This window comes from Hyperolius riggenbachi, chromosome 5 (assembly GCF_040937935.1).
Source record: "Hyperolius riggenbachi isolate aHypRig1 chromosome 5, aHypRig1.pri, whole genome shotgun sequence".
Lineage (NCBI taxonomy): Eukaryota > Metazoa > Chordata > Amphibia > Anura > Hyperoliidae > Hyperolius > Hyperolius riggenbachi.
The window spans coordinates 198,046,132-198,069,594 of NC_090650.1; the positions used below are offsets into that span (position 1 = coordinate 198,046,132).

Below are 23,463 nucleotides of genomic sequence, written 5' to 3' on the forward strand. Positions count from 1 at the left end.
GATGATTGCCACAGCAGAGAGTTCATTCGTAAACACAGGATGTTAACCACTTCAGCCTTCAGTCGTTTTCACTTTACGCATCCGAGCAATTTTCACCTCCCATTCATTAGCCTATAACTTTATCACTACTTATCACAATGAACTGATCTAGATCTTGTTTTTTCCGCCACCAATTAGGCTTTCTTTGGGTGGTACATTTTGCTAAGAGCCACTTTACTGTAAATCAGGGGTCTCAAATTTGCGGCCCGCGGGCCATTTGCGGCCCTCGATACAATATTTTGTGGCCCTCGCCGGCAAAAGCTTCCTTATAGTTAGCTTCAGTGCTCCCAAGTAATCCGCCGCATCCCCGCCGCTAAACAAGGGCTGCAGAGCCCCCAAATGGCCCAGGGGCAATCCACCGGAATTTCCTGGAAGGGGCAGAGCTTTCAGCTTCAGCTCTGCCCCTCCTGATGTCAATCGCCGCCTCTACCCGCCCCTCTCTGTGAAGGAAGAGTGAGAGGGGCGGGCAGAGGCAGCGATGCGCCGCGATTGGGAAATTCCTTATGCAGCCCAGCCCCTCATCCTGACTTTGCCTCCTGCGGCCCCCAGGTAAATTGAGTTTGAGACCCCTGCTGTAAATGCATTTTAACAGGAAAAATTAAAAAAAAAACAGAAAAAAAATCATCATTTCTCAGTTTTCAGCCATTATAGTTTCAAAATAATACATGCCTCCATAATTAAAACTCACGTATTGTATTTGCCCATATGTCCCGGTTATTACACCATTAAAATTATGTCCCTATCACAATGTATGGTGACAATATTTTATTTGGAAATAAAGGTGCATTTTTTCCGTTTTGCATCTATCACTATTTACAAGTTTAAAATAAAAAAAAATAGAAATATTTAATCTTTACATTGATATTTAAAAAGTTTAGACCCTTAGGTAAATATTTACATGTTTTGTTTTTTTATTGTAATGTTGTTGTTTTTTTTTTATAATAAACATTTTATTTGGGTATTTTTGGGAGGGTGGGATGTAAACAGCAGTTTTATATTGTAAATGTGTGTTTTTATTTTTTTTACTTTTAGTTGTAGTTTTACTTTTTGGCCACAAGATGGCGACCATGAGTTTGTTTACATGACATAACATACACTTAGAGGGACGTATGGGGGACGCAACAGCCAGAAAAAGCGAAGCTTCTGAGAGAAGCTGTTGCTTTTTCTGCGGGGGAGAGGAATCAGTGATCGGGCACCATAGCCCGATTCGCTGATTGCCTAGCTAACGAACCGCGGGCCGGGAGCACGAGTTCGATCGGCCGCGGGAGCGCACATGTCCTCCTGGGCGTAGCTAGTACGTCCAGGAGGCCAAAGTAGTTCATATGCCTGCTTCCATGAAAGCAGGAAGTAGACAAACTGTAGATTTATTGCAGGATTTGTATCAGCTGTAACAAATGTTTTTCTGTAAAAGTTATTATGCTGTTGCTTAACGTTTAGAGCAGAGAACTTCTTCTAGGTCTACTTTTTACTTGTTACCAGACAGTATTTCCAAGTCCTTATCCAAGCCTGATGTTCCCAGCTCTTTGTCATTTAATTTTATTTGGTGCTATATTGTTGGTGTGTCCAGGGTGCATGACTTTATACTTATCAACACTTATCAACATTCAATTTAATCTGCATATGCCTGCTCATATAGCCGTGATAGTGTAATCCTGTTGTAATATGTCACTATCATGATTAATGTTGATAATTCTGCATTACTGAGTATTCCATCTACTAAATCATTCATAAAAACATTTTAACACTACAGCTAGACTTGTTGAATCATCTGCCTTGAAGAAAGCAATAGAGACCGTGTATGCTGCATATTTGCCGAAGAACACCCATCCTTTCTTGTACCTCAGGTGAGGATTGTAGATTTAACAACTCTATTGCTATCATACTATGCTCATTGACAACATTTGTTATTTTTGTTGTTGTTGATAATAATAATAATAATAATAATATCATTTAACATAAAAAGTCTACACATTTTGGCACACTATGCAATAAATAGGGGCTTCAGATGACAAACCTGCTTACATACCAATTGTAGACTTTGAAGGCATGGCTTGAATGCTATGTCACTAGATAGAAGCATAGTAATGAGGAAATGGAGCAGTAGAAGATTTAGGGGGGTGGGGGGGGAGAGCAAATGAGGAATTAACGGCTGCAGAGGAATAGAAGATTTGTGGAAGGTGGAGTAGGTACAGAAGATATGATGCATTGCAACAGTTAGTTGTGGTGTAACTTCACAGGGGAACAGTAAGCAAATGATTTGGCAGCAGAAGTGAGTGAGCTTTCAATGAGTAGGAGCAGCAGTGATGTAAACGATGGTGTATGGAGTCTAGTCCTTAGATGTGTAGCGGGACAAGACAGGATACAGAGTTTCTGTAAATGAAAGTGGCTTCTGTATGCTTAAAGGGACTCCGAGCAGTGCAGAAACTATGGAAAGATGCATATCATTTTAAAGCTCTTTCTCCTCTTTCCCATGATATATAAACCACCACCCTACGTCTTTTAGTTTTCGCTATTTTCGCGATTGAAATTGCCGCGAAATCGATCGCGAAAATAGAGAAAGCTAAAAGGCGTAGGGCAACGATTTAGGTGTCGTCAGAAAGAGGAGAAAGAGAGCTTTAAAATGATATCCATCAAGCCATAGTTATATTGTATTACACAGGACGACACTTTCCCCAGTGTCAGCAGCTCCATTCTGCTGAATGCAGCTGCTGACTTTGACAAAAAGTCGCCCTGTGTAATACAATATAACTATGGAAAGATGGATATCATTTTAAAGCTCTCTTTCTCCTCTTTCTGACGACACCTAAATCGTTGCCCTACGCCTTTTAGTTTTCTCTATTTTCGCGATCGAAGCCGCGGCAAATTCAATCGCGAAATTAGCGAAAACTAAAAGGCGTAGGGTGGCGGTTTATATATCATTGGAAAGAGGAGAAAGAGAGCTTTAACCACTTAACGACCGCCCCCAGCCGATGGGCGGCGGCAAAGTCCGGGCCCAAACGACCGCAATACGCCCATCGGCGGGGGCGGCTGCGGGAGTGGCTATGCGGCGATCGCGTCATTTGTGACGCGATCAGCCGCCGGGGACTGGCTCCGCCCACCGCTCGCTGTAACCCGCCGGCCGTTCGGAAGCGCCGGCGGGTTACTAGCTGCCCGATCGCCGCACGGAAAGTGTATAATAGGCTTTGTAATGTATACAAAGCCTATTATACTGGCTGCCTCCTGCCCTGGTGGTCCCAGTGTCCGAGGGACCACCAGGGCAGGCTGCAGCCACCCTAGTCTGCGCCCAAGCACACTGATTTCCCCCCCCCCTGCCCCCTGATCGCCCACAGCACCCCTCAGACCCCCCCCCCCCCCCTGCCCACCCCCCAGACCACTGTTTGCACCCAATCACCCCCCTAATCACCCATCAATCACTCCCTGTCACTATCTGTCAACGCTAATTATTTTTTAGTCCCTAATCTGCCCCCTACTCCCTCCTGATCACCCCCCCACCCCTCAGATTCTCCCCAGACCCCCCCCCCCCCGTGTACTGTATGCATCTATCCCCCCTGATCACCTGTCAATCACCCGTCAATCACCCCCTGTCACTGCCACCCATCAATCAGCCCCTAACCTGCCCCTTGCGGGCAATCTGATCACCCACCCACACCAATAGATCGCCCGCAGATCCGACATCAGATCACCTCCCAAATGCAGTGTTTACATCTCTTCTCTCCTCTAAACACCCACTAATTACCCATCAATCACCCCCTATCACCACCTGTCACTGTTACCCATCAGATTAGACCCTAATCTGCCCCTTGCCGGCACCCAATCACCCGCCCACACGCTCAGATTGCCCTCAGACCCCCCCTTATCAATTCGCCAGTGCAATATTTACATCTGTTATTCCCTGTAATAACCCACTGATCACCTGTCAATCACCCATCAATCACCCCCTGTCACTGCCACCCATCAATCACCCCCTGGCACTGCCACCCATCAATCAGCCCCTAACCTGCCCCTTGCGGGCAATCTGATCACCCACCCACACCAATAGATCGCCCGCAGGTCCGACATCAGATCACCTCCCAAGTGCAGTGTTTACATCTCTTCTCTCCTCTAAACACCCACTAATCACCCATCAATCACCCCCTATCACCACCTGTCACTGTTACCCATCAGCTTAGACCCTAATCTGCCCCTAGGGCACCCAATCACCCGCCCACACCTCAGAACGCCCTCAGACCCCAGCCCTGATCACCTCGCCAGTGCATTGCTTGCATCTATTTCCCCCCTCTAATCACACCTTGAGACACCCATCAATCACCTCCTGTCACCCCCTAGCACACCTACCCATCAGATCAGCCCCTAATTTGCCCCGTGTGGGCTCCTGATCACTCGGCCAAACCCTCAGATCCCCCTCAGACCCCCTTCCGATCACCTCCCCAGTGCATTGATTGCATCTATTTTCCCCTCTAACCGCCCCCTGAGACACCCATCAATCACCTCCTGTCACCCCCCTAGCACTCCTATCCATCAGAACAGGCAAAATACATCCTGTCATCTAAGAGGCCACCCTGCTTATGACCGGTTCCACAACATTTGCCCCCTCATAGACCACCTGTCATCAAAATTTGCAGATGCTTCTACCCCTGAACAGTCATTTTGAGGCATTTGTTTTCTAGACTACTCCTCGCGGTTTAGGGCCCCTAAAATGCCAGGGCAGTATAGGAACCCCACAAGTGACCCCATTTTAGAAAGAAGACACCCCAAGGTATTCTGTTAGGTGTATGATGAGTTCATAGAAGATTTTATTTTTTGTCAAAAGTTAGCGGAAATTGGATTTTTATTGTTTTTTTCACAAAGTGTCATTTTTCACTAACTTGTGACAAAAAATAAAATCTTCTACAAACTCACCATACCCCTAACGGAATACCTTGGGGTGTCTTCTTTCTAAAATGGGGTCACTTGTGGGGTTCCTATACTGCCCTGGCATTTTAGGGGCCCTAAACCGTGAGAAGTAGTCTAGAAACCAAATTTCTCAAAATGACCTGTGAAATCCTAAAGGTACTCATTGGACTTTGGGCCCCTTAGCGCAGTTAGGGTGCAAAAAAGTGCCACACATGTGGTATCGCCGTACTCAGGAGAAGTAGTATAATGTGTTTTGGGGTGTATTTTTCCACATACCCATGCTGAGTGGGAGAAATATCTCTATAAATAGACAATTGTGTGTAAAAAAAAATAAAAAAATTGTCATTTACGGAGATATTTCTCCCACCCAGCATGGGTATGTGTAAAAATACACCCCAAAACACATTATACTACTTCTCCTGAGTACGGCAATACCACATGTGTGGCACTTTTTTGAAGCCTAACTGCGCTAAGGGGCCCAAAGTCCAATGAGCATCTTTAGGCTTTACAGGGGTGCTTACAATTAGGCACCCCCCAAAATGCCAGGACAGTGAACACACCCCACAAATGACCCCATTTTGGAAAGTAGACACTTCAAGGTATTCAGAGAGGAGCATAGTGAGTCCGTGGCAGATTTCATTTTTTTTTTGTCGCAAGTTAGAAGAAATAGAAACTTTTTTTTTTTTTTTTTGTCAAAGTGTCATTTTCCGCTAACTTGTGACAAAAAATAAAATCTTCTATGAACGCACCATGCCTCTCACTGAATACTTTGGGATGTCTTCTTTCCAAAATGGGGTCATTTGGGGGGTATTTGTACTTTCCTGGAATTTTAGCCCCTCATGAAACCTGACAGGTGCTCAGAAAAGTCAGAGATGCTTGAAAATGGGAAAATTCACTTTTGGCACCATAGTTTGTAAACGCTATAACTTTTACCCAATCCAATAAATATACACTGAATGGTTTTTTTTTTATCAAAGACATGTAGCAGAATAACTTTCGCGCTCAAATGTATAGGAAATTTTACTTTATTTGAAAAATGTCACGACAGAAAGTTAAAAAAAATCATTTTTTTGCCAAAATTCATGTCTTTTTTGCGGGTTATAATAAAAAGTAAAAATCGCAGCAGCAATCAAATAGCACCAAAAGAAAGCTGTATTAGTGACAAGAAAAGGAGGTAAAATTCATTTAGGTGGTAGGTTGTATAAGCGAGCAATAAACCGTGAAAGCTGCAGTGGTCTGAATGGAGAAAAAGGCTCTGGTCCTTAAGGGGCGAAAAGACTGTGGTCCTGAAGTGGTTAAAATGATGTGCATCTTTTCATAGTTTCTGCACTGCTCGGAGTCCCTTTAACTCAGATTGCTATCCTTCTCTTGATACTTTGCTCAGTCTGCTCTGGCAGACTTCTGCTTTTGAGTCAGTCTTCTTCTATCGATATATGGTCCTAATGATGCGGTTGAAAGGGAGTGGAACCACTTAAAGAGACACTGAAGCGAAAAAAAATATATTGTGAAGAAAATATTCTCATACTTTTATTTTCAGGTATATAGTGTTTTTTTCTAACATTACATCATTCTATAATATGTGCACATTACACAACACTCAGCATTCAAAATAAGTCTTTAAGAGCAGTCTGTGAAGTAATGACCTCTCCTCTAGCAGAGAAAAAGTAAATATTCCAGGAACAGTTGAGATAATAAAAGTCAGATAACAGCCCTCTCCACGACTAACTAAGGGCCCGTTCACACTGCACGCGTTTCCATATGCGTTTTGGAAACGCGTGCGGGGGGGCCGACACGCAGGACATCAGACATTGCATAGAGTGCAATGTCTGATGTTCACACAGCATGCGTTCCGGACCTGTGCGGTCCGGGAACGCATGCTGCACGCAGATTTTACAAAAATGCACGGCTGTCCCATTCACTTTTCAGTGATGGGATCAGCCACGCAACGCATACGAACGCGGATGGCGTGCGTTCGTACGCGTTGCGGTCCGCATGCGTTGCGGTCCGCACTTTGTAGTCTGAACGGGCCCTTAATCGGAGAGCTTAATGGCTTGTTTGCATAGAGATAACAACTGGAGTTTCTCAACTCTTCCTGTACTGGAAACCATTACACTGATGTATCTGATCTTAATGTTTTATTTCTTAGCTGTGCTACACATACAAATCATAATATCATTTTTTTTTTCCGCTTCAGTGTCTCTTTAAAGGACAATGGTCAATAATTTTTTTTTTTTTTTTGTAAAATCTCATTGACAGGTTTAACTGTGGCTCCTTTAATCAACATTATGACTTTCCTTCAAATCCATTAATGTTGCACTGATGGTGTTTCCAGGAAGCCGAGAGTACCAAGTGGGGAAGGGGAAACTGCAGTAGCATAGTGTGTCAGTGTGTTTGACAGAAACTAGACATAAGTAAATCCCAGGAATGCAAAGAAGGAAGTACACTATACTCAGCCTTTTTTCAGCCTTCCAAGCAGAGTATATCACTGTGTACTACCATTGATTATCTCCCCCTAGCAATCAGCACTAGTTTCCAGTATATTATTGGATCAGCAGAGATCTAACCTTTTTCTACAGCTACTTGTGATTGGTGCCATGTTACACCTGTCTATAATAATGAAGGAAGGATGGTTGTTGTGGCAAATCAATGCTGTATATATGATCAATCTAAATTTCCAAGAGACGAGACCCAGCACCGTCTTAAAATGTATTTCAAGCTCTTTATTTTTAAAGCATCAAAAGCATTAAAAAGGGCAAGTCTATGCAACGTTTCGAGAGGAGCCTCCCCTCTTTAACAAGTAAACAACCCGGAAGCGCAAATCGTCTTCAACATAGATGTTACAATCCAATCGCCTATACCAGTGACGCATAGAATTTGCTGTTTCAAGAACAAAAATTGACATGCTCCGTTCCCCTAATTGGTTTAATGTAAAGAATGCAGATTAAATCACAAAATATTGAAGAAAAACGGCCTCACATTCTTTGCAAACTCGTTCAGATGATTTTGATGACGAGAGATGTCTTTTGATCGATCTGTTGGAGGTGATCTTGAGAAGGAATTATTTCTTATTTGAAGATACGTTTTACGAACAGTGTAGGGGTATGGCTATGGGGTCAAACGTGGCCTCGACTTATGCTAACCTATACATGGGGCTTTACGAAGAGTCGGTTGTGTACACGAATCGATTGTTTCTCCGCCACTTGAAGGGGTGGTGGAGATACATCAATGTATTTTTATCTGGCCACGTTTGACCCTTGAACGTTTTATTGAAGTATTACATTCTTGTTGTCCTTGTATTTCCCTTACATATACCTGTAGTGTACAATCTGTGTCCTACTTGGATACAATGGTTACCAAGGTTGGAGGAAAATTAGCCACTGATCTATTAAGGAAGTCCACTGATAGAAATGCATTACTCCATTATCGGAGCTTTCAACCTTCCCATATTGCTAATAACCTTCCTAAAAATCAATTTGTTCGAGTTGATAGAATTGTATCTGACCATGCACTGAATGCTATACGTCCTGAAGAAATGGCTAACAGGTTTGACCAGATAGATTATCCATTCGATTTATGCAAGTCTTCTACTCGATCTTCTACTACTTGAAGATCCCATTCCAAACAGGTCAATCGGATTCCTCTGGTCACTACTTTTTCTACTAATTCAAAACAAATTGAGAAAATTGTCAGAAAGCATTTGCCTTTGCTGAAACAAGGCTTTCCCCAAGTTAGAAGTAAAACAGATTACCTTAATACTACAACCCAAGTACTTGCTTCAGACCAGGGAGTCGACCAGTCACACCCGTATCCACCTAAGGTGCTGCAACAGTCCAAACAAAATTCACGACTGGGTCTCGACCTGGATTTTAGGCCTGATTGGCCAATTTTATTTTATGTACCACAGTGCAAAACAGCACGACGTTTCGACCAACAGGTCTTTATCAAGTGCTTACAAACTATTTGTGCAGCATCCATATATATAGAAGCAGATTCAAATTTAAAACACACCCCCGTAGGGGCGGGCACAATACTTAAAGAGACAGGCTATATTATACAAAATCATAGAAAACACTTCAGGTTGTAGGCCTCATTCATGCCATTAGGCGCCAAAGTTCCTAAGTCATATATCCATTTGCTTTCTCTGCGTAACAGGGAGGCTTGGGGGTCCACTCCCTCCTGCAAGAACACCTTCTCCAGTATACACCACCTCAATTCGCCCACTGCATGCCCACACTCCTGGAAGTGGCGACCTACGGGAGATTCAAATTTATCCTTAAATTTTTCTTTTTCTTTATTCTCCTTCTCTTTTTTATAATTCCTAATGTCACTTCTATGTTCATTAATCCTCCTCCTACCATCCCTAGTTGTCTGTCCTACATAACCCATTCCGCAAGGACACTTTAGCAGATAGATTACATTTGTCGTGGTGCAAGAATAATTGCCTTTAATCATAATCCGTGTCCCTTTTGTGGTGTGGGTGACATAATCACCCCGGATTATGGATGAACAATTCTGACAGTTCATACAGGGGAACGTGCCTTTACGGCGTGGGATGAATGTCGCAGTGGTCTCAGTAGGTCCCCTTATATCCGCCCTGACTAACTGGTCCCTGACACTTTTACCTTTCCTAAACACCATCCTAGGGGGAGAGTGGAAAACCTTGGACAGTAGCGGATCAGCCTCCACCACTGACCAAGCCGTGCGCAGACATTTTCTAATGTCTGATGCATGGTTATCATACGTAAGGATAAATTGCACACCCTCCTGGGGCTCCTTCCTGCTAACCTCCCTCCTCCCTCTCAACTCCCTTCTATCCATTGTAGCTACCTGAGCTGCTATTCCCTCCACCATCTCTCTGTGGTATCCTCTCTTTTCATAGTCCACCACCATTCTTTTGGACTGTTCCTGATACTTCCCATCACTGGAGGTAATTCTACGGGCTCTGATAAGTTGACTCTTAGGGAGTCCTTTAATCAAAGGGGGAGGATGGCAACTGCTTGCCAATAATGCATTATTTCTATCAGTATCCTTGCGAAACAGGTCTGTCTCAAAGGTATCACCCTTAATCTCTATACTCACATCCAAAAAGTGCAGTTTGGTGGCATCATAATCAATGGTAAATTTTAGTGTATCGTGGCGGAGGTTTTTGTAAAGTACAGTAAGGGCTTTTGCAGGTACATTGACGACCTGTTTTTTTGTTGGACAGGGCCCGAGCAACTTTTGTTGAATTTTTTCAATGACCTCAACCTCCGCCACAATACACTAAAATTTACCATTGATTATGATGCCACCAAACTGCACTTTTTGGATGTGAGTATAGAGATTAAGGGTGATACCTTTGAGACAGACCTGTTTCGCAAGGATACTGATAGAAATAATGCATTATTGGCAAGCAGTTGCCATCCTCCCCCTTTGATTAAAGGACTCCCTAAGAGTCAACTTATCAGAGCCCGTAGAATTACCTCCAGTGATGGGAAGTATCAGGAACAGTCCAAAAGAATGGTGGTGGACTATGAAAAGAGAGGATACCACAGAGAGATGGTGGAGGGAATAGCAGCTCAAGTAGCTACAATGGATAGAAGGGAGTTGAGAGGGAGGAGGGAGGTTAGCAGGAAGGAGCCCCAGGAGGGTGTGCAATTTATCCTTACGTATGATAACCATGCATCAGACATTAGAAAATGTCTGCGCACGGCTTGGTCAGTGGTGGAGGCTGATCCGCTACTGTCCAAGGTTTTCCACTCTCCCCCTAGGATGGTGTTTAGGAAAGGTAAAAGTGTCAGGGACCAGTTAGTCAGGGCGGATATAAGGGGACCTACTGAGACCACTGCGACATTCATCCCACGCCGTAAAGGCACGTTCCCCTGTATGAACTGTCAGAATTGTTCATCCATAATCCGGGGTGATTATGTCACCCACACCACAAAAGGGACACGGATTATGATTAAAGGCAATTATTCTTGCACCACGACAAATGTAATCTATCTGCTAAAGTGTCCTTGCGGAATGGGTTATGTAGGACAGACAACTAGGGATGGTAGGAGGAGGAATAATGAACATAGAAGTGACATTAGGAATTATAAAAAAGAGAAGGAGAATAAAGAAAAAGAAAAATTTAAGGATAAATTTGAATCTCCCGTAGGTCGCCACTTCCAGGAGTGTGGGCATGCAGTGGGCGAATTGAGGTGGTGTATACTGGAGAAGGTGTTCTTGCAGGAGGGAGTGGACCCCCAAGCCTCCCTGTTACGCAGAGAAAGCAAATGGATATATGACTTAGGAACCTTGGCGCCTAATGGCATGAATGAGGCCTACAACCTGAAGTGTTTTCTATGATTTTGTATAATATAGCCTGTCTCTTTAAGTATTGTGCCCGCCCCTACGGGGGTGTGTTTTAAATTTGAATCTGCTTCTATATATATGGATGCTGCACAAATAGTTTGTAAGCACTTGATAAAGACCTGTTGGTCGAAACGTCGTGCTGTTTTGCACTGTGGTACATAAAATAAAATTGGCCAATCAGGCCTAAAATCCAGGTCGAGACCCAGTCGTGAATTTTGTTTGGACTGTTGCAGCACCTTAGGTGGATACGGGTGTGACTGGTCGACTCCCTGGTCTGAAGCAAGTACTTGGGTTGTAGTATTAAGGTAATCTGTTTTACTTTGGACTGTTGCATCCACCACCTTATACTCCCCGGACACGTGTCGTGGTGACTGATCATGTCACAGGAGGAAAACGTGACATTGGAGTCGGTTTCACAAGTGGAGTACCACAGCTTTTCTGATGACGAGAGACAGGCTATATTGCAACTTGGAGGCTCGGTGAGATACACTTTCACCTCGGAGGATTCCAATCCAGTTGACGCACTAAAGAAACGGATCGATGAGTTGGCAAAAAAGGAGTTAAACCTCTCTATGCATATATCTACACTTGTGGAGTATATAAAAGTTGATCGCATTCCCAGAGGGCTGAGAGTAACCATTACGCCAATATTCTGTAAAGAGGACCCCAAATTTATGAAGAAGTGGTATGGCATTTTAAATCAATGTTCAAAGGATTTGATGTACCTCACTATACAATATTTGCACCCGAAAGTCGATGAGTTAAGGAAGGAGATTGAGCGCATGAACGCAGAATTATTGACAAAGGAAGAGCTGTCGGTCATAGAGGCCTTTAAAAATGAGCTGGAGGCATCTGTGAAGGAATTGAAGGACTATATATTACAAATTAAAACACAGAAATTCCAACGCGACGCAAAGGACTACAGCACTAATCAGGTGTACACCTGGTCCTCCATTAGGAGAGTACAGAGGAGACAGCGCCGAGAGGAGAGAGGTGGCGCTGGAGAGCCACGCATAGGCCAGGACAGCTCAGTATCTGACGCTGAACGAAGGCCAGACGGGAGTGCTTTTTTTCCTGCACAGGCCTCCGTAGTGAGAGGAGGAGGTGGAGGTGCAGGCGGAGGCGGACTGCCGCCGAAGCAAGGAGGGAGAGGCCTGAGGCGGCCACAGAGACCGCGCTACAGGCAAAACTACCCGGCGTCACCAGCGGGACCAGTCACCAGGAGCCAGACCCAGCAACTCTAGCCCCGGCACAGGACGTAAGTAGTATGGGGGCATCTGTGAGTCTGAGTGGAGCGGGACTGCAGCCCAATGATTTACTGATTAATATCAGTGGTCACGTTTTTACTGAGGCAGAGGTTTCTATTTTGAACAAGGGCTTGAGCTTTGTGCCCTCCTTTTGTCAGCCGCTGTTTGATTTGAAAGTGGACATATATAAATTAGTGAGGAAACTTAAATGGAGGGTATGGCATTATTTAAAGAAACCTGCGAACAGTTTGTCCGCTGTGACACAGAGGCTAATTGGTGAGGATGTTCCAGAGAAGCTGAGAGCCAAGAATAAATCAGAGGCACCGTTAAGCTGCCCAGCACTTGATGTCTTTGAAACTTTATTGCTGAATAAGTTGGAGAAAGTATGGGGAAATGATAAGTATCATAATACGCATAATACTCCCTTGATTGAAAGACAGGCTTTGCAGGATTTACGGAACAATCGTGAAGTGGTGTTTAAAAAAGCCGATAAAGGGGGTGCTTTGGTGGCTCAATCCAGAGCTGATTACTTGTCAGAACTGATGAGACAGGTGAATGACGAGTCAACCTATAGAAAATTGCGCGGTGACCCTTCACTGAACATTAAGGAAGAGATAGAAACTTTGTTGTCTCAAGCATATGATGATGGGCTAATCTCCAGCGAATTGGCTATTGCGCTGAAAAAAGATACATATAGGGTCCCTGTACTGTATACACTCCCTAAGGTCCATAAAAATTTAATGCACCCGCCTGGTAGACCAATTTTGTCGGCAGTGAATTCGCTGTTGGAACCCTTGGGAGTGTATATAGACTCGGTTTTGCAACCAGAGGTATGGTCCAATCCTAGATGCCTGAGGGACACTACGCATTTCCTGTCATGTTTGGAACAATTAACTGCGGATGATGTTACATTTCTAGTAAGCTTGGATGTAATAAGTTTATATACTAACATCCCTCATGCTGAGGGAGTAGCGGCAGTGAGAAATGTGTTTGAAGGAAGGGAAAATGCAGATATGGATCGATCAGTGTTTATGACAATGCTATTGGAATTCTGTTTGAGATCTAATTATTTTAGATGTGGCCAAGATTTTTTCTTACAGGTGCAGGGAGTTCCTATGGGGGCCCCTTATGCGCCAAGTCTGGCTAATGTGTATATGGCGGAGTTTGACGCCAAGTTCATGCTGGAGGATGAGATTTTTGTAAAGTACAGTAAGGGCTTTTGCAGGTACATTGACGACCTGTTTTTTTGTTGGACAGGGCCCGAGCAACTTTTGTTGAATTTTTTCAATGACCTCAACCTCCGCCACGATACACTAAAATTTACCATTGATTATGATGCCACCAAACTGCACTTTTTGGATGTGAGTATAGAGATTAAGGGTGATACCTTTGAGACAGACCTGTTTCGCAAGGATACTGATAGAAATAATGCATTATTGGCAAGCAGTTGCCATCCTCCCCCTTTGATTAAAGGACTCCCTAAGAGTCAACTTATCAGAGCCCGTAGAATTACCTCCAGTGATGGGAAGTATCAGGAACAGTCCAAAAGAATGGTGGTGGACTATGAAAAGAGAGGATACCACAGAGAGATGGTGGAGGGAATAGCAGCTCAGGTAGCTACAATGGATAGAAGGGAGTTGAGAGGGAGGAGGGAGGTTAGCAGGAAGGAGCCCCAGGAGGGTGTGCAATTTATCCTTACGTATGATAACCATGCATCAGACATTAGAAAATGTCTGCGCACGGCTTGGTCAGTGGTGGAGGCTGATCCGCTACTGTCCAAGGTTTTCCACTCTCCCCCTAGGATGGTGTTTAGGAAAGGTAAAAGTGTCAGGGACCCGTTAGTCAGGGCGGATATAAGGGGACCTACTGAGACCACTGCGACATTCATCCCACGCCGTAAAGGCACGTTCCCCTGTATGAACTGTCAGAATTGTTCATCCATAATCCGGGGTGATTATGTCACCCACACCACAAAAGGGACACGGATTATGATTAAAGGCAATTATTCTTGCACCACGACAAATGTAATCTATCTGCTAAAGTGTCCTTGCGGAATGGGTTATGTAGGACAGACAACTAGGGATGGTAGGAGGAGGATTAATGAACATAGAAGTGACATTAGGAATTATAAAAAAGAGAAGGAGAATAAAGAAAAAGAAAAATTTAAGGATAAATTTGAATCTCCCGTAGGTCGCCACTTCCAGGAGTGTGGGCATGCAGTGGGCGAATTGAGGTGGTGTATACTGGAGAAGGTGTTCTTGCAGGAGGGAGTGGACCCCCAAGCCTCCCTGTTACGCAGAGAAAGCAAATGGATATATGACTTAGGAACTTTGGCGCCTAATGGCATGAATGAGGCCTACAACCTGAAGTGTTTTCTATGATTTTGTATAATATAGCCTGTCTCTTTAAGTATTGTGCCCGCCCCTACGGGGGTGTGTTTTAAATTTGAATCTGCTTCTATATATATGGATGCTGCACAAATAGTTTGTAAGCACTTGATAAAGACCTGTTGGTCGAAACGTCGTGCTGTTTTGCACTGTGGTACATAAAATAAAATTGGCCAATCAGGCCTAAAATCCAGGTCGAGACCCAGTCGTGAATTTTGTTTCCCCAAGTTAGAGACTTTCAGAAACTTCCACTTATGTCATATATAGACTGGCCCCTACAATTGATGATAGTTTGGTAAGGGCAGACATTGGTTCTCGAATTACTAATTTAACTACTTCAAGAAAAGTGACTTTCCCTGTTTGTGTCGTCACATGTGTAATTCTATTGTGAAGGGGGATACTTTTACACATACAACAGGAAAACTTTTTCTATAAATGGTTATTACACATACGTAGTATATCCTCTCCGCTGCCCCTGTGGACTGATTTATGTGGGAATGACCACACAGTTGCTCAAAATGCACATCTCCACGCATAAATCCGCCATCCGCTCTGGCACGTCAGAACAAGCTGTTGCTAGCCATTTTTCTGCCTGTCGTTATAATGGCAGCCAATTGAGGGTCCAAGTGATTGACTCTGTCCTCCTCCCACATAGGGCGGGTGACAGGGTCAAACAATTATTGACACGAGAGTTATTCTGGATTAGGAAGCTAGATGCCCTTGGTCCTGGGGCCTCAACCAGGAGTGTGTGTTGGGTCCATGCAATTAAGGATAGATTTCTTGTTGATAACTATCTGGTCTGGACGCCTGGAGTCTTCTTCTCAGGCCACTTTTGTTTGTTTTTCCGATCCTTCCCGACCGGCTGCCGCATATTGGTGGCCGCCGATCAGGAGGGAGAGGTAACTTTTTTTTTTTTTTTTTTTTTTGTTTACCGCCCCGGACTGGCCGCCGTTGGAATGTGACCGCCAGTTCGGGCCGACTTTAAAATACTTTTGTGTAACAATATTTTTTAATTTCAACCTGTTTTTCCCCTGAATGGCCACCATATGTTTGTGGACGCCAGTCGGGAGCGAATTGGTATTTTCATGTTCTTGCCTGCCCTGACTGGCCGCCGTTATTAGCGGACGCCAGTCGGGGACGGTGGGATAACTATATTTTTATGATGCTTGTTGTCTGGCTGCCGCTTTGGGTGGCCGCCAGACACCTAGTGGATATATTTTTGCTGATATTTTTTCCTTTTTTTTTCTTCAATATTATGTGATTTAATCTGCATTCTTTACATTAAACCAATTAGGGGAACGAAGCATGTCTATTTTTGTTTTTGAAAATGCAAATTCTATGCGTCACCGGTATAGGCGATTGGATTGTAATGTCTGTTAAAGACAATTTACGCTGGGGGCATGGCCAAGATGGCGATCTGGTAACAGCCTTTGAGAGGAGCTTGGTCGCCCGGCTTTTTCAAACACTGGTTATTAATACCCTGCTGCACTCAGAAGTGCAACCAGGCACGTATAATACTGTCATGACTAAGCAGGAGCAAAACTGGAGTGATATGATCCGCCACACTTCTACCGAAGAGAAATCTGCACCACCACTCTCGCGTAGAGGAGACTTCCCCGGCCCGGACACGTCTCAACGGACGACAGAGAGGTTCTCACCATACGATACGGAGATGTCGCAGAGGAATAAGGGGAGAGACGAGGAGAAAAAAAAAAAGGACACGGGATAAGCATACTTCTCCGGGGAAAGCCGCCTCTCAACCCACACCAGCGAAAGCCGCTCCAAAGCACAACCAAGAGGTTCAGGCTCTCATATACGCGGCCTCCCAAGATGGCGCTGAGGCGATCCCCCCCCCCCCCCCCTCCCCCTGTTCCGCATTAAATTCTAGAGGCCATCGAGCAATGCCAAGCCACATTAACCCTCAAGATGGACAATTATGAAACTGGGCTGGATCTCCTGCGACAAGATGTTTCCAATCTGCGGAACACTAAAGAAACAGAGCGCAGAATCTTGGATATTGAGGACACCCAGAAAAACCATTCCCGCGCAATCCCTAGAATGGAGAAATGGTTGGGAGAGCTAGAGGTGAGAGCGGTTGATGCGGAGAACCGTAATCGCCGTAACAATCTGTGGCTCCTAGGTCTCCCTGAGGGTGAGAAGGTCCCAGACTTCATGGAATCCCTGCTCCGCAAGCTTCTCCCGGAGGACACCTTCCCGCCATTCTTCCTTATTGAGCGAGCACAACATATGCCTGCAAAGAAAGGCTCCCTAGGTCGATAATTTTCAAGCTACTCAACTATAGGGACCGCGATGCAATTCTTAATGCAGCTCGGAAGGCAGAGAATCTAATCTATGAAAACACTCGTCTTATGCTTTTTGCTGATTTCACTGCAGAAACACAGAAGCTACGGAAATCTTTTGCGCAGGTGAAATTCAAGCTTCGTGAGAAACAAATAAAATATGCAGTGATGTTCCCGGCCAAGCTAAGGGTGCAGGATGGTGAATCGGCCATCTTTTTTGAAAAGCCAGAGGATGCGATGACTTGGATCGAGTCACTCCGGTAACTTTGACTGCTTTCTTGCTGTTTCAAGTGTACTCTACAACTCAGGTACTGTTGCTCTCATACTTCAACTTTTGGATAGATCAATTGAGGCCTCTTACTCTGTACCCAACACTCATTGGTGCCCTTAGCCTCCCTCTGCATTGACTGTTTGCCGCAGTTGTATATGAAGGCAACCTACATAGCTATGCCATTTTATGGAACAAGATATGCAGCTAGCCCTGCTGGTGTAGCCACTCACACCGTAATATTTTGTGTACCCACTGATCTACCCTCACTTATTAATGGACTATTACACATGGTCTAAGCCTTTGCTGGAAGCGTATTTTATAGCAGATAGAGAGTATCTATGATGCCTAAAATGTCCATAGCATTGTGTAAATGAATATATTACAGCCTGCTGGTTATAAGGTCATTGCTCTAATGTTTAGTGAGGTAGTCTGCATGATTAATATGTTTGAAATTACTCTGAACTCCAAACCAGTACTTAAAGTTTATTGCAAATATTTCATCAAAATGGCGCCATTTTTCATAGTTAATATGTTGTGCCTAAGTTAAAATGGAGGCAATATTTTCCGGTTTCCTGCTGATGGAGGCGGGGCTGGGGGACGGAAGTAGGTAGCTGGCCCCATCACTGGGTCAGCGGTTTAGCTGGCCTATACCCCGGCTGGCGCCTGCTCTGTCCTCCTGCCCCCCTTGAAACTGGCATGAAGGTGTTCCCTTTTTATGTGACTGCTTGTGGGGGGAGAGGCGGGAGGATTTGGGGGGGGGGGGGGGGGAGACGGATCCCCATTTCCATGCTCTGCCGCGGGTGAAGTGAATGTGGACGGCTAGGGTGGCGGGCCCCGTCACTGGGTTGCGTTATGTAGCCTGTACCCCGGCCTGCACCCGACCTGTCCTCCGCTCCTCCGTGGCAGCAGCATTCTACTCTTTGCTTGTTGGGCTACTTAGTATATAGATGTTTTAAAATAGCTGTAGACTCCTGTTTACATACCTAGCAATATATCCTGGTAAAACCACAGCCTAGTGTACTAAATGCCATGTATAAAAGCATTGGTTCAATCATCTCCCTTACATTGATCCTAATTTATATGTACATTTTAAAGATCTATAGCTGATACTGCGGGTTGTCGTTCTCTTGGGGGCATACAGCACAAAGCACTTTTGCCTAGCCCATAGATGTACAGGACTAACCTTCACCTGTTTTAGGGGGGGAAAGGACACCCAGCAACATCTCGTGGCAGAATATACAATAACACCAATGCCCACAAGAGGTCAGCAGCGCTACATGCTTCCTCCTCTATATGGCAATTTACCTTCCAGCAATACTAAAATGCAAATGTATTTGAACTGAAATCTCATCCTGGCCCTTAAAGAGGAACTGTAACATAAAAATATCCCCTGGGGGGTACTCACCTCGGGTGGGGGAAGCCTCCGGATCCTAATGAGGCTTCCCACGCCGTCCTCCATCCGTCAGGGGTCTCGCTGCAGCCCTCCGTGGAGTCCGGGCAGCGGTGACGTCATTATTTACCTTCCTGGCTCCTGCGCAGGCGCTCTGACGGCTGTCGGCTCCGAACTACACGGAAATACCCGATCGCCGTCGGGTCCGCTCTACTGCGCAGGCGCAAGTTTCCTGCGCCTGCGCAGTAGAGCGGACCCGAATGAGATCGGGTATTTCCGTGTAGTTCGGAATGGAAAGCCGCCACAGCGCCCCCGCTTGAGCCAGCAAAGGTAAATATTGAAATGACAGTCGGCACAGTCGCCGGCTGTTCGGAGGGCTGCGGAGAGACCCCCGTGGGACAGAGGACGGCGTGGGAAGCCTCATTAGGATCCGGAGGCTTCCCCCACCCGAGGTGAGTACCCCCCAGGGGATGTTTTGAATGTTACAGAGTCTCTTTAAATGCCATAGCGGGATGTTCGGAGTAAATGCATCCATACTACCATCTGATTTCTGTTGTGATAAACCTCCTGCTACTACCTTGTCATTTGGGTGTCGCGGGGTGTGCTTTGTGTTTTTGAAATATAGTTGCTAGGTGTGAATATCCCTTCCTTGTATGATGCCTCAGGAGATGATAACTATGTATTACTATATCCATATATGATTCGCCAAAGTATGGTAAGGGCAAACGCACTACGGAGAGCAATAGTTTACAAGTGCACATTAACCGTTTGCAACGGGTTAATTTTCTGTACTCCCGGTTTTTACCGGGTGAAGTCAGGCGTGGTTCTCCTGGCCGTCGCACACCCTCAAACTCTCTTCTTCTTAGTCTGTACTTTATAGTTTATACAAAGACCTTCTTCCTATCTGTTGTGTCTTCTATCCCTTTCAACTCGTTCACCTTGCTTAGTGCCTTTCTTCTTCTTCCTTCTGTTGTCTGGGGTTGTTGGTTTAGACGGAGTGGCCTAGTGTCTGGCGCATGTAGCTGGATACTACGCTGCATTGGTCTTTAGCTGTTGGGACTAAAGCTGTGGTATTTGTTGAAATAATAAACCCTGCCGTAGTATATTCAATCAATGTTTATTATATTTATATTTGGTCTGGTTTTACTATTTTCGCACATGCTCCCTCAAAAGGACGGTGGACATTCTCCAGCCCCATTGGGCCTCCCAAGTCCTAGCTATCTGTGCACGCATAGGGCAATTATACCCAAACAACTATATGATGGAAACGCCCTTAAAAATCTTATCCTGGAACATTAGAGGGTTGAGATCGCCGTTTAAAAAATCGCTTATGTTCCAGTGTATACAGAAATACAAACCCCATATTTTAATTTTGCAGGAAACACATTTAGAAGGAACTTCTACTAAAGCATTGAATAGACATTGGGTCAGCAGAGCATTCCACTCTTCCTACTCCACCTTCTCCAGAAGGGTCTCCATTCTCCTACCAAAACCCTAACATACAACATTCTTAACACATCTGTTGATTCAGATGGCAAATATATAATTTATACATATGGTAATTCTGGATTCTCCTTTTTGTATAGTGGGTCTATATGCACCTCCTCCATTACAAAAATCCCTTCTAGATACCATTACCAATGCCCTGCAAAAATTCCTGCCGGCCAAATTACTAATTATTGGGGACTTCAATGACATCCTTCTTTCTGGTAAAGACTCAACTAACCCCACTAGACAGGCTAATATGGACTTAGCTGGCTGGGCTGATGCTCTCTCGCTGACTGTGGAGGTGGAAAAACTCGCAGGCAACTGCTTATTCTCACTTCTCGGCAGTGCACCGCTCGGCCACAAGAATAGATCTAGCGTTTGCCAATACTGACATCCTTAGCAGTATCTTCGGGGCATCGTATTTACCCAGTGGGCTTTCTGACCAGGCTCCACTAGGGATAACATGCAAAGTCTGTATTACACATAAATCAGTATGGAGACTTGATCCCAAGTGGATAAATGGCAAATAAATGAGTGAGAAAATATCAACTGCAATACAACAATATTGGGGTTTGAACATGGGCTCGGCTAATGATCAAACGCTCTGGGATGCCTTTAAGGCCACCGTCAGGGGGGACTATATTAACCAAATAAGTGCTAAGCATAAAAACTACAACAATACCCTTCTCTCTTTACAAGAGACTGAATCTACTGCCTCAAAATCATATGCTGACGCCCCTGGGGAGAATACTTTCAACGAGTTGATGCAATCTAGACATAACCTAAATCTCCATCTTACAGATCTCACTAGAACTTCTTTCCTGGAGTGGCAGCAATTGACGTTTGAAAAGGGTGATAAAAATGGGAAATTACTGGCAAACATCTCCAGGGATCCTAATACACATTCAAACATACCAGAAATTAAATTCCCATCGGGTGAAATAACCTCAAGCCCACCAAAAATATTGCAAACATTCCACACCTACTATGAAAACCTATACAAATCTCACTTTACTGATCCTAATGACGAATTATCACAGCAACTAGAAAAACTGCATATCCCCTCTATTTCAGAAGAAACCTCTAAAGAGGTAGAAAATGAGATTACTGAGAAAGAAATCATAGATTCAATATCCTCCTTTCCCCCGCAGAAATCACCGGGCCCAGATGGTATTCCCATCGAGTTTTATAAGAGATACTCGCGTATTCTAGCCCCCTCTCTTAAAGAGAACCGGAGATGTAGAAAAAAAATATGTTATACATACCTGGGGCTTCCTCCAGCCCCATAAGCCTGGATCGCTCCCACGCCGCCGTCCTCTGCTGCCTCTATGCACCGGCACCGGGTCCCGTACTCCCGGCCAGTCGGGCCGGTCGAGGCAAGCGCACTGCGTCACTGCCGGCAGACGCAGCCAATTGTCCGTATCACAGGGGCTCCCTCCATATATGTAAGCATGCGCCTCCATACTGCGCAGGCACATGTGTACGGATTGGAGGGAGCCCCTGTGATGCGGAAAATTGGCCGCACCCGCCGGAAGTGACGGGACCTGGTACCGGCCATAGAGGCAGCGGAGGATGGCGGCGTGGGAGCGATCCAGGCTTATGGGGCTGGAGAAAGCCCCAGGTATGTATAGTAGCTTTTCCTATTGTTTAGTTTGCTCCGTCTCTGGTTCCTTTTAAAACAACTTTTAACAACTGTTTAGCAAACGGCCATCTCCCACCCTCCTTCTACCAAGCTCATATCATATTAATACTAAAACCGGACAAAGACCCTCTAGACTGCCAGTCCTATAGACCTATATCTCTACTAAACAATGACCTTAAAATATTGGCTAAAATTCTCACAACTAGAATAAATAAGCACATCTCAGAAGTGGTCAGTCCAGACCAAACAGGATTTATGCCGCATAAAACAGCTGACATAAATCTTCTGCAAATATTTACCCACATCCAGTCCTCTGATATTAGCACCGTCCCTAGGGCCCTGGCATTTGTAGATATACTATGAGCCACTCTCGAAAAATGGGATTTGGGGCGAGACTTGTTGCCTGGTTACAAACCATATACAAATCACCCCTAACACAAATTAAAATAGGTTCTGAACTTTCTGCCCAAATAGGCCTGCACAGAGGTACCAGGCAGGGATGCCCTCTCTCTCCGGCTCTTTTTTCACTCTCCATGGAACCAATAGCAACACCCATAAGACAAAGCAAATCTATAAGTGGCTTTTCTGTAGGGGGGCTGGTGGAGAGGGTGTCCCTGTACGCAGACGCTTGGTAATATACTTGTCAAATCCGAATGACTCTATCAAAGGCGCATTGGAGATTTTTTCCACATTTGCTCCTTTTTCTGGCCTTGAGGTTAACTGGTCAAAGTCAACGCTTATGCTTCTGAATTCCACTTTCATGCCTCAGTCCCCGATGAAAGTAATAGATAAAACTAAATACCTGGGTATCTGGATAACTAAGCATACTAATACCTTTATGGATGATAATCTAGTGCCCCTGATACAATATACTAAATAAAAACTCCTTGGTTGGCAGTGTCTTCCTCTGTCCCTGGTCGGGAGGATCAACCTGATCAAAATGAAAGTGCTTCCTAAATACTTACATCTGTTTAGAAATTGCCCTATCTGGGTACCACAAAAATTCTTCAATCAATTAAAATCTATTCTCCTAGGTTTTATTTGGCATACTAAAATTCCAAAAATTAGCTTGAAAAAGCTTCAAAGCTGGCTTTCCGAGATCTGTTTAAATACTTTCTTGCATGCCAATTGGTCACTGGCAATTGGTGGCTTACACAAGATGCGTCTATGGTCTTGGATGCTGCAACTTTAGGCTAATTTGAAGCCCTTAAACAGATATTATATAGAGGTGCCACAGCTCCCTACACACTTACCAATAACATGAAAGTGGTAATTAGGGCCTGGACATTGATTGACAGCTGGAGCAGGCCCCCCCCAGAATAAACTATCTCCAAATGTTCCCCTATGGAATAACCCGAAATTACCTCACTTTTTCTCTATTCCAGACCCAATAATATGGATTTCTAGAGGGGTGACTCACATTGAGCACATTATTCAGGACTGATCTCTATTACAATTCAACCCACTTAA

The 23,463-nt window shown here is 44.7% G+C and overlaps 1 protein-coding gene across 1 annotated transcript in view; it reads left to right on the forward strand.

The window, feature by feature from the left end:
* Positions 1–23,463, forward strand: part of MLH1 (mutL homolog 1) — a 199,908-nt gene that overhangs the window by 102,864 nt on the left and 73,581 nt on the right. The window contains exon 10 of the mRNA XM_068236537.1: positions 1,790–1,883. Coding sequence (XP_068092638.1) covers positions 1,790–1,883 — 94 coding nt within the window. The remainder of the gene's footprint in view (positions 1–1,789; positions 1,884–23,463) is intronic.